Source organism: Biomphalaria glabrata, chromosome 11 (assembly GCF_947242115.1).
Source record: "Biomphalaria glabrata chromosome 11, xgBioGlab47.1, whole genome shotgun sequence".
Taxonomy (NCBI): domain Eukaryota; kingdom Metazoa; phylum Mollusca; class Gastropoda; family Planorbidae; genus Biomphalaria; species Biomphalaria glabrata.
The window spans coordinates 22,739,979-22,757,192 of NC_074721.1; the positions used below are offsets into that span (position 1 = coordinate 22,739,979).

At 38.0% G+C, this 17,214-nt stretch overlaps 1 protein-coding gene across 28 annotated transcripts in view; it reads left to right on the top strand.

Annotated features, from left to right (window-relative positions):
- LOC106054873 (poly(rC)-binding protein 3-like) overlaps positions 1-17,214 on the top strand; it is a 370,092-nt gene that overhangs the window by 328,633 nt on the left and 24,245 nt on the right. For all 28 annotated transcript variants that reach the window (XR_008773547.1, XM_056003498.1, XM_056003496.1 and 25 more), the window contains 3 exons: positions 3,033-3,149; positions 3,662-3,781; positions 7,047-7,175. Coding sequence is in view for 27 of the 28 variants with exons in the window: in XM_056003498.1 (XP_055859473.1) it covers positions 3,033-3,149; positions 3,662-3,781; positions 7,047-7,175 (366 nt within the window). In the remaining variant the exon portion in view is untranslated. The remainder of the gene's footprint in view (positions 1-3,032; positions 3,150-3,661; positions 3,782-7,046; positions 7,176-17,214) is intronic.

Here is a 17,214-nt window from a genome sequence, read left to right on the forward strand (position 1 = left end):
ACATCCTCCAAGACAGTACAAGGCGGAGATATGACAGCTAGAATGTACATCCTCCAAGACAGTACAAGGCGGAGATATGACAGCTAGAATGTACATCCTCCAAGACAGTATAAGGCGGAGACATGACAGCTATAATGTACATCCTCCAAGAGCGTACAAAGCGGAGATATGACAGCTAGAATGTACATCCTTCAAGACAGTACAAGGCGGAGACATGACAGCTAGAATGTACATCCTCCAAGACAGTACAAGGCGGAGACATGACAGCTAGAATGTACATCCTCCAAGAGCGTACAAGGCGGAGATATGACAGCTAGAATGTACATCCTCCAAGACAGTATAAGGCGGAGACATGACAGCTAGAATGTACATCCTCCAAGACAGTACAAGGCGGAGATATGACAGCTAGAATGTACATCCTCCAAGACAGTATAAGGCGGAGACATGACAGCTAGAGTGTACATCCTCCAAGACAGTACAAGGCGGAGACATGACAGCTAGAATGTACATCCTCCAAGACAGTACAAGGCGGAGACATGACAGCTAGAATGTACATCCTCCAAGACAGTACAAGGCGGAGACATGACAGCTATAATGTACATCCTTCAAGAGCGTACAAGGCGGAGATATGACAGCTAGAATGTACATCCTCCAAGAGCGTACAAGGCGGAGATATGACAGCTAGAATGTACATCCTCCAAGACAGTACAAGGCGGAGACATGACAGCTAGAATGTACATCCTCCAAGAGCGTACAAGGCGGAGATATGACAGCTAGAATGTACATCCTCCAAGAGCGTACAAGGCGGAGATATGACAGCTAGAATGTACATCCTCCAAGACAGTATAAGGCGGAGATATGACAGCTAGAATGTACATCCTCCAAGAGCGTATAAGGCGGAGACATGACAAATCGAATGGACTTGATTGAAGGAGAAGACTGAAGCGCGCTCTGTTGAGACTCAGGGGACATAACTCGTTGAGAAGAGCGATGGACTTTCAAAGATTGAAGACATTGATAAACGAATGGAAACAACTACATTGCGACTATTTCAATTGAAGAAAGAATTCTATTAAGCAATGTCTACCGCGGAAAAAAAGTTTGGTAACTAGATAACTCTTCACAAAAATTCAAACAATTTATCTCCCCTTAACAAAGCTGCACTGCAAGGGCAGTTCACTAGACTAAAATGTTACTTTCACTTCGACTTATTAGTGTTACTTCCCTTTCTTTACAAATTTCCATGTATCTTGTGTGTGAGTAACAACTATATCTGTTAGTGACAAGAGTTTTCGATACAACTGATGGATGACAGATAGACAGACCGACGTTTGGATGGATAGATTTTTTAAAAGTCAGTTGTAGTTAATGGCATCTTGTTAACTTCCCCAGGTACTGTCAAGAGATAAGATGATACTTACAGTACAGGATAGTACAACAAACTTATTTAGCCGTGTCCTCGCGTTAAAGCTTTGGGGTTGGGGGGGGGCATTTTCTGTGTTCTCATAGTTTCACAGAAAATCTCGCCTGGAGAAAATAAAAACTTGCAGTGACCAACAATTCAAACAATAAATTCGTGTTGCTTTTGTTGGTGATAACAGTCAAACATAACTGTACTTAGAGCACACTGCATTCTACCAATGGAGTGTGTGATACTTCCTCCTTCACATAGTCGCCTATAGATAGCTTAGTGTTTAGTCATAGTTTATAAATTGCAGACGTTACTTAAAAAAAGAAGGTGATTAAGTCCTACCCGTGTCCCTAGGTCAATCTAGTCATGCATGTTAATCAGCGACTTAACTCTGCCAAGTCGTTGGTTTTTCCTGATTTAACCCATTCCACGCTCTCCACTAGGGAAGAAGGGACAGTTGTACAGTTGTCCTAGCATATGGAATAGCTTTCTGTCTGAGTATTTTAAGTTTCGTTTTTTTGTATCTGTAAGTTATGGTTTAGTGTTTTATGTATTATTGCTACTTTACTTTCTAGTCTTCTATTCTAAAGGGTCTCTAACTTGAGTGATATTGCTTAAGTTGTTATTTGAATCCAATGTGAATATTTTGTTTCCTCTAAATCTCTTGGCTCTGTGTCTGTTCTAGTTTCTTTAGGTTTTGTAAGTTGATAACTTTTCATTTATTATTGCTACTTTACTTTATAGTCTTCTATCCTGAAGGACCTCTAAATTGTGGGATTGCAATTTGGTAGGTCATTTATGTTAATTAGATACATTGGTGGACCTAAGACTGTTCCTTGATGTACACCTGAGTTTACTATTGGTGATGAATTAGAAACATTTATTGGTAGTTTGTTCTCTCTCTCTCTCTCATGACTCCGTTTCCTTGATGAAATGTGTCTTACAATGTGTGAATTACACCATTAGAATTCCACCAAACATTTATATCAGTCATTGGGAAGATTCTCTCGGATTGTTATAGTTAATGATTGCATTGTAAGGGGAGCTAATGAGCTCTTGTGTTGTTTGTTTTTGTCTTCAGTGGCATGTAGTTTCACATGATAGTCAAATGTCGTGACATAAAATTTCGAAAACCTTACTTTCCCACACCCATTCTCGGATCAAGTTTAAACTTTAAACAATTATTTATTGTACCTAAAAAAAACACATCAATTTAAAAAGTAACCAGTTCGTCAAATAATAATAGACACTAAATATTGTATTTAATATTGCAAATAGGAAAATATTCCACATCACAGAGTTATATAGTTGTAAATGTGAATTTCTTTCCTTTAAATGAGCTCTTTTTGAAAAAAGTATTTTCATTCTTTGCTTGTTAACTTTTAACTTTCTTAATAATGCTTTCCTTGACTAGTTGTCAAAGTGCGGTATGAGTGTCTCATAAACTTGTATGCGATTGTACCTCATTATTCAAATTATTTCTAATGTTAGACTAGAATGTCACTAGATTTTCTTAACGAAATATCTCTGACACTGGCCTATATATAGACAATGTAATCTTTGCTTCGTTTATATTCAGTCAATTTAAACTTTTTAAAATATGCATGTATCTTCTTCCCAGAGTGGTGCCAAAATCAACATTTCTGACGGTTCCTGTCCTGAGAGAATAGTGACTATCACTGGATCAACAGATAACATCCACAGAGCTTTTGGATTTATTTGTAAAAAATTTGAAGAGGTCAGTCCTTTGTACTTCTTGGTATGTCTGTGGGATTGCATGAAGAGGTCAGTCCTTTGTACTTCTGGGTATGTCTGTGGGATTACATGAAGAGGTCAGTCCTTTGTACTTCTCAGTATGTCTGTGGGATTACATGAAGAGGTCAGTCCTTTGTACTTCTCAGTATGTCTTTGGGATTGCATGAAGAGGTCAGTCCTTTGTACTTCTCAGTATGTCTGAGGGATTGCATGAAGAGGTCAGTCCTTTGTACTTTTCAGTATGTCTTTGGGATTGCATGAAGAGGTCAGTGTACACACAAAGTTTTTGTCTATAAAGAATGTTAATACACAGATGTAGCTGTCTCCACTACAAACACAAATGTTAATGCGTATATCTTGTTGTCTTCCTTACAAATTGCTAATACCAAGTTGTCTTCCTTACAAATTGCTAATACCAAGTTGTCTTCCTTACAAATTGCTAATACCAAGTTGTCTTCCTTGCAAATTGCTAATACCTAGTTGTCTTCCTTACAGGACCTTCAGAACACTCCCACCACCCCCAAACCCCCGGTAACGCTCCGTCTTGTTGTACCAGCTAGTCAATGTGGTTCTTTGATTGGAAAACAAGGTTGCAAGATCAAAGAGATTAGAGAAGTAAGTCCTAGACATGTAGACGATTGCATAGATTAGAGAAGTAAGTCCTAGACATGTAGACGATTGCATAGATTAGAGAAGTAAGTCCTAGACATGTAGACGATTGCATAGATTAGAGAAGTAAGTCCTAGACATGTAGACGATTGCATAGATTAGAGAAGTAATTCCTAGAATGCAGAAACTTGCATAGATTAGAGAAGTAAGTCCTAGACATGTAGATACTTGCATAGAATAGAGAAGTAAGTCCTAGACATGTAGATACTTGCACAGATTAGAGAAGTAAGTCCTAGACATGTAGATACTTGCATTGATTAGAGAAGTAAGTCCTAGACATGTAGATACTTGCATAGATTAGAGTCCTAGACATGTAGATACTTGCATAGATTAGAGAAGTAAGTCCTAGACATGTAGATACTTGCATAGATTAGAGAAGTAAGTCCTAGACATGTAGATACTTGCATTGATTAGAGAAGTAAGTCCTAGACATGTAGATACTTGCATAGATTAGAGTCCTAGACATGTAGATACTTGCATAGATTAGAGAAGTAAGTCCTAGACATGTAGATACTTGCATAGATTAGAGAAGTAAGTCCTACTCATGTAGTCACTTACATGCAGATAACTTTGGACTATTTATCCGTGAAAAGAAAGGAATTATTTAATTGACTCTCGAACAGATTGGAAGTTTAATCTGTAATCGTGCTAAGTCAAACAAAAATGTCCTTCACCTTTGCTATTTTGGCTACTGCCACGGCACCGCCTTTATCGTGGACCTATCCATTGGCGTCACCCTGGGGAGTACATGCCATGTTACACCTAAAGTCTTGAAGGGAAGGAACAAAGAGAAACAAAGAACAAAGAAAGGAAGAGAAGCTGATGAAGAGAAAATTCTAGGACAGAAATGGCACTTTTATTTAGAATAGATAGAATATAAGGAGTTAGGGTTCTTGAAACAAACTAGTTGGCTAAATCTATATTATAAAGTAGAATGTGAGGTGTATGTATGTATGTTACTTATAGACATCAAAACCGCTTGACCAATCTTGATAAAACTAGGCAGGAATGTTCCTTGGGTACTAACTTAGACCGTAGTGTATGTATTGTAGCCCTAAAACAAATTTAAGACCCTCAAAAAAAAAAAAAAGTTGTCCGACTCTATTACAGCTATAGATTTTATGGATCTAGGCCATGGTTAACAATGTCGACATGAGAAAAGATCGAAAGGATTTAGACCTAGATTTAATTTTAAGAAATACACTTTGCGCACATAGTTTTTTACTTTGACACATGAAAATACAAAAGAAGATCCATTGATTTCATTATGTAATAAAATTAACCTTAAATTTTGTTTTTCAAAAGCATTTTTTACATAAATTAGATCCTGATATTTGTGACTACAGATTTCCTGGCGAACATTCTTTCATTAGACATTACCAATTGGTTACACATTAACACATCTCTCTACTGAGTCTGTTCCTAGGTCTAGGTCTAAAACTCTTAATGAAATCTAAGATGATAAAACTTCTTTTCGCAAAGATAGTTTTGTGCTTTAACACATAAACATAATAATTATTGTCCATTCATTTGATATTTTAATCAATTTAACATTCAATTTTTTTTTCTAAAGCATTTTTAATACATTCGTTCGCTGTTCGCTAAAGTTGCTTAGCCGTGTTGAGATAGGCCTATATTCATTCATGAAAAAAGGTCACGCATGCGCAACACAGAATGAACTCTATAAAAGCCAATTTTTAACTCTAGATTAGTGTAGATTTAGATCTATGTCTACCTCAAGATCTACTTTATACTTTAACACATGAACATACAAAATTAAGTCTATTCATCTCAAATTTTAATCAAATATAGGCCATGTAGGCCTACAAGCAAATGTTTTAATTTGAAAAAATGGATTTAAGCCTATTAGCTTTTTTTTTTTTGATAGCTTCATTCACACTATTTTTACATTGACACATTCGATTTACTTATTACATTATTATTTCGTTTAATTGTGACTATATCGACAGTAATGCGCAAATAATGACCCGCGGGTCGCGGGTAACATATGTCTAGTGCAATATAATGTTAAACAAGCAAGTCATGGGTCAGTCATGTAATTAAATTTGTAATAGATCTAGACTATCAATAACAAATCTGTGCGATTAGAAATATTTTTATCAATTGTTTTTGTTGAGCGCAATTTCATGCTTTTAGTTTTTTCACTAGGTTCTGATCCTATCACTGGTCTGGACCACGGGGATAGAGATAGGGAGAGAAGAAAATATCTGGGTGATCGCTTTTTAAATGTATTTATAAAAAAAAAAAATTAAATTTAAAAAGTGAACGACTTGAATTCACATTTTTTTTTATTGATTCATTCCTGTCTATGTCAATGAATAATTGTGTCAAGTCTGAACTTGATCTGAGTGTGCAAGAAAGAACGTGTACTTACTGTCTACCAGAGTGAGTTAATAGGAGCTTTGTACAAATATTTCCAATCACACACATTTAGTATTTTTAATCTAGATCTATTAAAATTAAATAATTGAATGATTGATTCAGAAAACTTTATGTAATTTCACTAAATATATGCTTCGTTTAAAAAAAAATAATTTAAATTTTACTTCTTATAAGAATGTTAACGCATTTTAAACTTGAATACAAACAAAGAGCAGTCTGTACTTGTCATGTGAACAAAGAGCAGTTAGTACTAGTCATGTCAACAAAGAGCAGTTAGTACTAGTCATGTGAACAAGGAGCAGTTTGTACTAGTCATGTCAACAAAGAGCAGTTAGTACTAGTCATGTCAACAAATAGCAGTTAGTACTAGTCATGTCAACAAATAGCAGTTAGTACTAGTCATGTCAACAAAGAGCAGTTAGTACTAGTCATGTCAACAAAGAGCAGTTAGTACTAGTCATGTCAACAAAGAGCAGTTAGTACTAGTCATGTCAACAAAGAGCAGTTAGTACTAGTCATGTATTCTGGCTTACACCAGACAGAGATTCAATGAAGAAACTCTGGAACCCCCTGATACTGGTGTATCTCTGCGTCAGATTGAGTCATTCAATGATTTATTTTAGCTTTTCCTTAAAACAAACTAGATCGATACTAATTGTGTTTGCTAGTAGAACCAATCCAAGCGAGTTGTTGTCGATTCCCTACTGTTCCAAGTTCACCTTTATCTGCAGTGTCTGCACTTTGTATTTCTCTGCAGTGTCTGATTTCTCTGTCTCCATCTCAGCTCTTTCTTGCTTGTGTCCATCAGTCTACAGGTGCGTCCATTCAAGTAGCAAGTGAGATGTTACCGAATTCTACTGAACGGGCAGTCACAGTCTCAGGCACAGCTGACGCTATAACACAATGTATTAAATATGTCTGTGGTATCATGCTGGAGGTAAGTGTCTTTGACATACAGTTAATAATGTCTTTAACATACAGTTAATAATGTCTTTAACATACATATGATGATGTCATTAACATACATTTGATGATGTTTTTGACATACATTTGATGATAATTGTGTTAGGTCTGTGAACAGTCTGTGACATTATGTTCAGAGTGATTGCGCTTTATCTCTAGCACCAATATAAAGAAATATGTCTGTGGAGTTATGTGCAAAATGGAATTGCAATTACCAAGTGGTTCTAGGGAAGCGCTTCCATCTCAGCAGGGCTCAACACCAAACGTCTTCCTATAGTTTGAGCTTCGGAAATCATTCTCCTTACATAGGCAAAGAATTTGTTTTTTTTTCACATAAAAGAGCGCAGGTCAAAAAAAGTTCCTATAAGAAGTGTGAAACAAACCGACATTGAAACGTTGTCCTGCTAAGCTGCAAAATGCATTCTCCTGGCGACTAGAGCGCACTATTTAATTCTCCTGGCGACTAGAGTGCACTATTTAATTCTCCTGGCGACTAGAGTGCACTATTTAATTCTCCTGGCGACTAGAGCGCACTACTTAATTCTCCTGGCGACTAGAGCGCACTACTTAATTCTCCTGGCGACTAGAGCGCACTACTTAATTCTCCTGGCGACTAGAGTGCACTATTTAATTCTCCTGGCGACTAGAGTGCACTATTTAATTCTCCTGGCGACTAGAGCGCACTACTTAATTCTCCTGGCGACTAGAGTGCACTATTTAATTCTCCTGGCGACTAGAGCGCACTACTTAATTCTCCTGGCGACTAGAGCGCACTACTTAATTCTCCTGGCGACTAGATTGCACTATTTAATTCTCCTGGCGACTAGAGCGCACTATTTAATTCTCCTGGCGACTAGAGTGCACTATTTAATTCTCCTGGCGACTAGAGCGCACTACTTAATTCTCCTGGCGACTAGAGTGCACTATTTAATTCTCCTGGCGACTAGAGTGCACTACTTAATTCTCCTGGCGACTAGAGTGCACTATTTAATTCTCCTAGCGACTAGAGTGCACTACTTAATTCTCCTGGCGACTAGAGTGCACTATTTAATTCTCCTGGCGACTAGAGTGCACTATTTAATTCTCCTGGCGATTAGAGTGCACCATTTAATTCTCCTGGCGATTAGAGCGCACTACTTAATTCTCCTGGCGACTAGAGTGCACTATTTAATTCTCCTGGCGACTAGAGCGCACTATTTAATTCTCCTGGCGACTAGAGCGCACTACTTAATTCTCCTGGCGACTAGAGCGCACTATTTAATTCTCCTGGCGACTAGAGCGCACTACTTAATTCTCCTGGCGACTAGAGTGCACTATTTAATTCTCCTGGCGACTAGAGTGCACTATTTAATTCTCCTGGCGACTAGAGTGCACTATTTAATTCTCCTGGCGACTAGAGTGCACTATTTAATTCTCCTGGCGACTAGAGCACTATTCACCCTACTTGAACAGGAAAAGGCAGGTCATTTTAAGGCAAATAAAAGAGACGACACTGTCCAGTACTGAAAGTTCGCATGACCAACGAGGGTCTGTTATGTTTTTTGTTTCTGTTAATCAAAACGTGTAACAGAATGTCTGTGTGTACTAGATGTACAATAGATGTCAGAACAAAATGTTGAGTAGAACTGCGTTAGCGGGGACGTTTTCAAATGTCTTTTTCATTGAAAACAGTTTTGAGTTGATCTTGTTGCAGACGCCTTTATCCAAAATGGTAAAAAAAAAACGACCTACTTAAAAATGAAACGACGTCTCTTGAATTGTTTAAATTATAAAACATTCGGTCATATGGTCATCTTTGTTTCATTTCGTTAATATTCAAAAAAAATTTTTGCCCATTGAACATTTTCACGCCCCCCCCCTTTTGACGTCATTTCGCGTGCCCTGGGGTAGGGGCGTTTCAATCAGTTTGAGGAAAGTTGTTGTTAAAAATGACTAAGGTCTAAGTAGTGGTGAGACATTAGCTACATCTAAGTAGTGGTGAGACATTAGCTACATCTAAGTAGTGGTGAGACATTAGCTACATCTAAGTAGTGGTGAGACATTAGCTACATCTAAGTAGTGGTGAGACATTAGCTACAACTAAAAAGTGGTGAGACATCAGCTACATCTAAGTAGTGGTGAGACATCAGCTACATCTAAGAAGTGGTAAGACATTAGCTACATCTAAGAAGTGGTGAGACATTAGCTACATCTAAGTAGTGGTGAGACATTAGCTACATCTAAGTAGTGGTGAGACATTAGCTACATCTAAGTAGTGGTGAGACATTAGCTACATCTAAGTAGTGGTGAGACATTAGCTACATCTAAGTAGTGGTGAGACATTAGCTACATCTAAGTAGTGGTGAGACATCAGCTACATCTAAGTAGTTGTGAGACATTAGCTACATCTAAGAAGTGGTGAGACATTAGCTACATCTAAGTAGTGGTGAGACATCAGATACATCTAAGTAGTGGTGAGACATTAGCTACATCTAAGTAGTGGTGAGACATTAGCTACATCTAAGTAGTGGTGAGACATTAGATACATCTAAGTAGTGGTGAGACATTAGCAACATCTAAGTAGTGGTGAGACATTAGCTACATCTAAGTAGTGGTGAGACATAAGATACATCTAAGTAGTGGTGAGACATTAGATACATCTAAGTAGTGGTGAGACATTAGCTACATCTAAGTAGTGCTGAGACATTAGCTACATCTAAGTAGTGGTGAGACATTAGCTACATCTAAGTAGTGGTGAGACATTAGCTACATCTAAGTAGTGGTGAGACATTAGATACATCTAAGTAGTGGTGAGACATTAGCAACATCTAAGTAGTGGTGAGACATTAGCTACATCTAAGTAGTGGTGAGACATAAGATACATCTAAGTAGTGGTGAGACATTAGATACATCTAAGTAGTGGTGAGACATTAGCTACATCTAAGTAGTGCTGAGACATTAGCTACATCTAAGTAGTGGTGAGACATTAGCTACATCTAAGTAGTGGTGAGACATTAGCTACATCTAAGTAGTGGTGAGACATTAGCTACATCTAAGTAGTGGTGAGACATTAGCTACATCTAAGTAGTGGTGAGACATTAGCTACATCTAAGTAGTGGTGAGACATAAGCTACTTCTAAGTAGTGGTGAGACATCAGCTACATCTAAGTAGTGGTGAGACATTAGCTACATCTAAGTAGTGGTGAGACATTAGATACATCTAAGTAGTGGTGAGACATTAGCTACTTCTAAGTAGTGGTGAGACATCAGCTACATCTAAGTAGTTGTGAGACATTAGCTACATCTAAGTAGTGGTGAGACATTAGCTACATCTAAGTAGTGGTGAGACATTAGCTACATCTAAGTAGTGGTGAGACATAAGATACATCTAAGTAGTGGTGAGACATTAGCTACATCTAAGTAGTGGTGAGACATTAGCTACATCTAAGTAGTTGTGAGACATTAGCTACATCTAAGTAGTGGTGAGACATTAGCTACATCTAAGTAGTGGTGAGACATTAGCTACATCTAAGTAGTTGTGAGACATTAGCTACATCTAAGTAGTGGTGAGACATTAGCTACATCTAAGTAGTGGTGAGACATCAGATACATCTAAGTAGTGGTGAGACATTAGCTACATCTAAGTAGTGGTGAGACATTAGCTACATCTAAGTAGTGGTGAGACATTAGATACATCTAAGTAGTGGTGAGACATTAGCAACATCTAAGTAGTGGTGAGACATTAGCTACATCTAAGTAGTGGTGAGACATAAGATACATCTAAGTAGTGGTGAGACATTAGATACATCTAAGTAGTGGTGAGACATTAGCTACATCTAAGTAGTGCTGAGACATTAGCTACATCTAAGTAGTGGTGAGACATTAGCTACATCTAAGTAGTGGTGAGACATTAGCTACATCTAAGTAGTGGTGAGACATTAGCTACATCTAAGTAGTGGTGAGACATTAGCTACATCTAAGTAGTGGTGAGATATTAGCTACATCTAAGTAGTGGTGAGACATTAGCTACTTCTAAGTAGTGGTGAGACATCAGCTACATCTAAGTAGTGGTGAGACATTAGCTACATCTAAGTAGTGGTGAGACATTAGATACATCTAAGTAGTGGTGAGACATTAGCTACTTCTAAGTAGTGGTGAGACATCAGCTACATCTAAGTAGTTGTGAGACATTAGCTACATCTAATTAGTGGTGAGACATTAGCTACATCTAAGTAGTGGTGAGACATTAGCTACATCTAAGTAGTGGTGAGACATTAGATACATCTAAGTAGTGGTGAGACATCAGATACATCTAAGTAGTGGTGAGACATCAGATACATCTAAGTAGTGGTGAGACATTAGCTACATCTAAGTAGTGGTGAGACATTAGCTACATCTAAGTAGTGGTGAGACATTAGATACATCTAAGTAGTGGTGAGACATTAGATACATCTAAGTAGTGGTGAGACATTAGCTACATCTAAGTAGTGGTGAGACATTAGATACATCTAAGTAGTGGTGAGACATTAGCTACATCTAAGTAGTGGTGAGACATCAGATACATCTAAGTAGTGGTGAGACATTAGATACATCTAAGTAGTGGTGAGACATTAGCTACATCTAAGTAGTGGTGAGACATTAGATACATCTAAGTAGTGGTGAGACATTAGCTACATCTAAGTAGTGGTGAGACATCAGATACATCTAAGTAGTGGTGAGACATTAGCTACATCTAAGTAGTGGTGAGACATTAGCTACATCTAAGTAGTGGTGAGACATTAGATACATCTAAGTAGTGGTGAGACATTAGCAACATCTAAGTAGTGGTGAGACATTAGCTACATCTAAGTAGTGGTGAGACATAAGATACATCTAAGTAGTGGTGAGACATTAGATACATCTAAGTAGTGGTGAGACATTAGCTACATCTAAGTAGTGCTGAGACATTAGCTACATCTAAGTAGTGGTGAGACATTAGCTACATCTAAGTAGTGGTGAGACATTAGCTACATCTAAGTAGTGGTGAGACATTAGCTACATCTAAGTAGTGGTGAGACATTAGCTACATCTAAGTAGTGGTGAGACATTAGCTACATCTAAGTAGTGGTGAGACATTAGCTACTTCTAAGTAGTGGTGAGACATCAGCTACATCTAAGTAGTGGTGAGACATTAGCTACATCTAAGTAGTGGTGAGACATTAGATACATCTAAGTAGTGGTGAGACATTAGCTACTTCTAAGTAGTGGTGAGACATCAGCTACATCTAAGTAGTGGTGAGACATTAGCTACATCTAATTAGTGGTGAGACATTAGCTACATCTAAGTAGTGGTGAGACATTAGCTACATCTAAGTAGTGGTGAGACATTAGATACATCTAAGTAGTGGTGAGACATCAGATACATCTAAGTAGTGGTGAGACATCAGATACATCTAAGTAGTGGTGAGAAATTAGCTACATCTAAGTAGTGGTGAGACATTAGCTACATCTAAGTAGTGGTGAGACATTAGATACATCTAAGTAGTGGTGAGACATTAGCTACATCTAAGTAGTGGTGAGACATTAGATACATCTAAGTAGTGGTGAGACATTAGCTACATCTAAGTAGTGGTGAGACATCAGATACATCTAAAATTATTTCATAATACAAATACAAGAGAAATACAAATAGAATGATTGCAAAGTTGATTCTTGTCTTAGTCAATCATCCAGAGGCTATAACCCGATACTCTCCTATTCTTGTTAGGGTTTGAATTCAACTTGTATTTAGATTCTTCTAATTGAAGATTTTCTTTGAGGTGAAAACCAAATTCTCAGACTCTTTGTTACGTCTTATTATGTGATGAGACTCTTTAGCGATTCACTAACACCAAAACAACGCAATCATAGTTTAGAAATAATTTCATCTTAATGAACACTGTCAACACTATTTCGTTTCTATTTCTCCACTTGGGTTCTCCTCTCCTTTCAACACGCAGTCGCACCAGTCCACATTTACACTACGATGCGCACGTAACACCTTTAATCTCCATTGTGTTTCTCACAACCAATGTAGACTAGAGTTTGAGAACCTCTGAAAGAAGGTCAACACTATGGCTAGTCTATAGCATTCCACGTCTTTGGTCTAGTTGATCAAATCGGACTTTTCCGTTGTCAATTTTAATACTAAATTGACTTGGTTTCATGGGCGCCCGCAGGATTTTTTCCAGGGGTTGCAAGTTGTCACCTATGGCTCAAAGCCGTAGCTTCAACTTTTTATTACAGAGAATATTAAAGAAAAGACCTGGTGGCGCATCGCTTTCTCTCCCCCCTGGGACTGTTACGGAAGAAATAGATAATCTCCTTGATGACACTAACAGTATTTGGTACATCTGAAACGTCCTTCAGGTCAATGATAACAAGTTGAAGTCTGTGGGACGTGCAGCGGCCACGACTGCTTGTCCGAACACAGTTCTGAATGCTAGCTATCATGGGGCAGCCATGTATTCGCTGACAATGACGTTGGACACAGTCATTGCGTCTCTCTTAACAACAATGACAAAAACCAATGAATTCTTCTCGAGTACAATCGCCATCAACAAATCCAACTCTCAAACACATCCGTTCAGTGCCTGAGATGTCTGCAGTGTCATTACCGAAATACAAAGAAAACGCAGTTAATTCATATTGCTGCTCCTATATTTTTTCTTGCTGCAGCCAGTGCTCAGTCGATACAAATCAACGTTTTGATTCAGATGGCATGGGAAGAACTTTGTTCTATCTTTTCTATAATAAACTGATGGACCCACTTGCTATTCCTTCACACTGACTACAACTCCACAAGAAGTAAATACATGTCCCAAGATGACTGCACTCTTTAATCTTGTTCAAAGAAACTTTCACATATATTAAATCAATGACAGCTGACAAAGTTTTTTCCTCCGAGACAAAAACAAAACAACAACAAAACTTGTATCATATTCTAGGCCTATACCAAATATAATAATAAGTTTAATTATGTCAAATTTAAAAAAATCGTCACGACTAACGTGCTATAGAAATAGCAAGCCTATATTAAAGTGCACATGGTCGGACATGAACTACAGATGAGCCTATTCTAGTTGATTACAATAATAGCTTATCCTTACTAACTGTATTTCAGTGGGAGCACTACACGCTACGTTGCTTCCTAACAGAAGGGAATTGATTTGAAGGTGCACAAATTTGGCTACTCATAATTCAGTGGGGTGCACGTACATGGTCAGCCATCAATTTCTTATAAGCCTAGGCTAGTCTACTACAGCTGTACTTCAGTCACCAGTGGAAGCTCTACTGGTTCAGTTGCCTCTTAGATTTTAATTGTTCTGATGGTTTCTAATCCCGCTTCTAAGGATATCAGTGCGTCTTAAACTTTTTGAATATTCAGTTCACGTTTTTTGTTCAATTATCTTTTAACATTCAGAAGTTACTTTAAAAAAAAAAGGTGTTTACGATAATTGGGAAGGAAAGTAGGTCACTTTATGTAACCCCCGATGAGACAAACGTAATGTGTAAACTCTTTGCCATTAAAGAATCCGTTTCCTCATCTGTACATCTACTCGTCTGGTCAAAGAACGAATTGAACTAGCAAGGGGTAGATAACTCTAAATGTTACAAGGTAGATAAACCGGTTTTCTCCCCATTTTGTGTGTCTAAATACCGGACAAGTCAAATGGCATTCTCAAATTTCCTCTTCTCCTGTTATGACGTAACTTCCGCCCAACCTAGACGTACGCATACTACCTTCAGATGGATCACGTGAACTTTGACCTTTCAAAGGGCTCTTACATTTGAGCAATTTGACAAGTTTCCAAGAAGGATGTGAGAGTGCCAGAGATCACATGGGGAGAACAAATTGACTTTACATTGTAGAGATGACATAGTGCACAGTTGTTCTGAAGAAGATCATCAAGGCCCTTTCTTTCATCTTTCTCACACTCACTCACTTTTTCTCTCTCTCATTTACTCTTATTCACCATTAAATGTGCTATTCCCCCCTCTCTCTCTCTCTTCCAGTACTCTCTCTTTCTCTCTGCTTTTTATTTCTCCAATGACTTCTTCTCCCGTGTCTTGTGTGTACTTCTAAGACATGTTTCTTCTTGTCTTGGTTACTGTCACAAAGAGACAATGGCCGACACTCTTCAAAGTTCTCTTTCCTTACCTGTCAATCTATGTAGGCCATGTGTTGAATACTGGGTCAGTCAGTCCACCATTACAGTCGTAGTGTGCATAGTTTCATTGGCCTCTTTTTTCTTGTTATTTGACCACTTAACATTCACCAGTCTACTAATTAGGTTATCTATGTTTCTTTTAATGAGGATAAATAATAAAAAGTAACAACTCTCAGCACAGATCACTCCGCCATATTGTCTATCCCAGATAACATGGTGGTAGTGGATGTCTCTAAAGGTCTATGGGGGAAACAGCTTGGGCTGACATGTTCTTAAGAGAATTGGGGCAGATAACTGGCTACTGCACTCAGATACGTATGTCACGATAACATCAACCTACGTCGGAGACTTTAGAAAGCATTGCATTCCTCAAGGGATTCAGGCCCGAGCAGAATCTATTGCAGTCAGACACAGTCAGACTTTTGGCTAATCACACGTCGTTATACGTCATTAATGATTTTCATATTTAAAAAAAACATTTTAGTGTAAAAATAGGCCAATACATTCTTTGAACAGATGTGCTGCAGACTTCCAGAACTATTGAAACCAAACCCTGGGAGACTGAAGGTCAACATAGAAATCTAGTCATCATCTCTTTGATCCCAAACAAGAAGCTAAAAATACAAACATTCATTGGCTGTCACGTGACTGGGATGCCAATCAAAACATTGGATTTCGACTGAAGCCACATTGGGTGTCGAATTTGTATTTTCCTTTAAGTAACTGATTATCTTATCTAATTGATTGACAACAATCTCTGATAGAACTAGTGAAGTCCTCAGTTTCAGACCTTGCTATTGACAACAATCTCTGATAGAACTAGTCAAGTCCTCAGTTTCAGACCTTGCTATTGACAACAATCTCTGATAGAACTAGTCAAGTCCTCAGTTTCAGACCTTGCTATTGACAACAATCTCTGATAGAACTAGTCAAGTCCTCAGTTTCAGACCTTGCTATTGACAACAATCTCTGATAGAACTAGTCAAGTCCTCAGTTTCAGACCTTGCTATTGACAACAACCTCTGATAGAACTAGTCAAGTCCTCAGTTTCAGACCTTGCTATTGACAACAATCTCTGATAGAACTAGTCAAGTCCTCAGTTTCAGACCTTGCTATTGACAACAATCTCTGATAGAACTAGTCAAGTCCTCAGTTTCAGACCTTGCTATTGACAACAATCTCTGATAGAACTAGTCAAGTCCTCAGTTTCAGACCTTGCTATTGACAACAATCTCTGATAGAACTAGTCAAGTCCTCAGTTTCAGACCTTGCTATCTATAAGACAGATGATGTAAGTGTAACCGCTTTACTTTTCGCTACTAGTCCCAGTCTTCATCAAGATTTGAACCCGGGACACTCGGTTTGGAAGCCAAGCACTGTACCCCCTCCCCGATATAACATATCAGTTGTTAGTGTTAGCGCTAGATGTCTAGAGCTATAACAAAACAGCTGTTAGTGTTAGGGCTAGATTTCTAGAGATATAACAAACCAGTTTATAGTGGTAGCACTAGATGTCTAGAGATATAATTATTCAATTCTAACAATTAACTCAAACTTTCTTGATAGTCAAAAGTCAAAAGTAGGAAGGTGAAGCACAAGTGAAAAACTCAGTGAAAAGTGAAGCTAAGCCGATAAAGTTTGGCACTAATAACGCTAATGTCGTGGGTTCAATTGCTCTACCTGCCTTTTATGACAAACCAAAAGACAAATGTTTAGTTTATTATAGTATTTGAACATCTTGAAGAAATTCGTTTGATTCCTTGTTAGGAAGTAGATTTATATCAAGCGATATTATTTATTAAGGCCTAATTCAAACTTGTCAGCTGCTTTTACCAAGCGTAATTT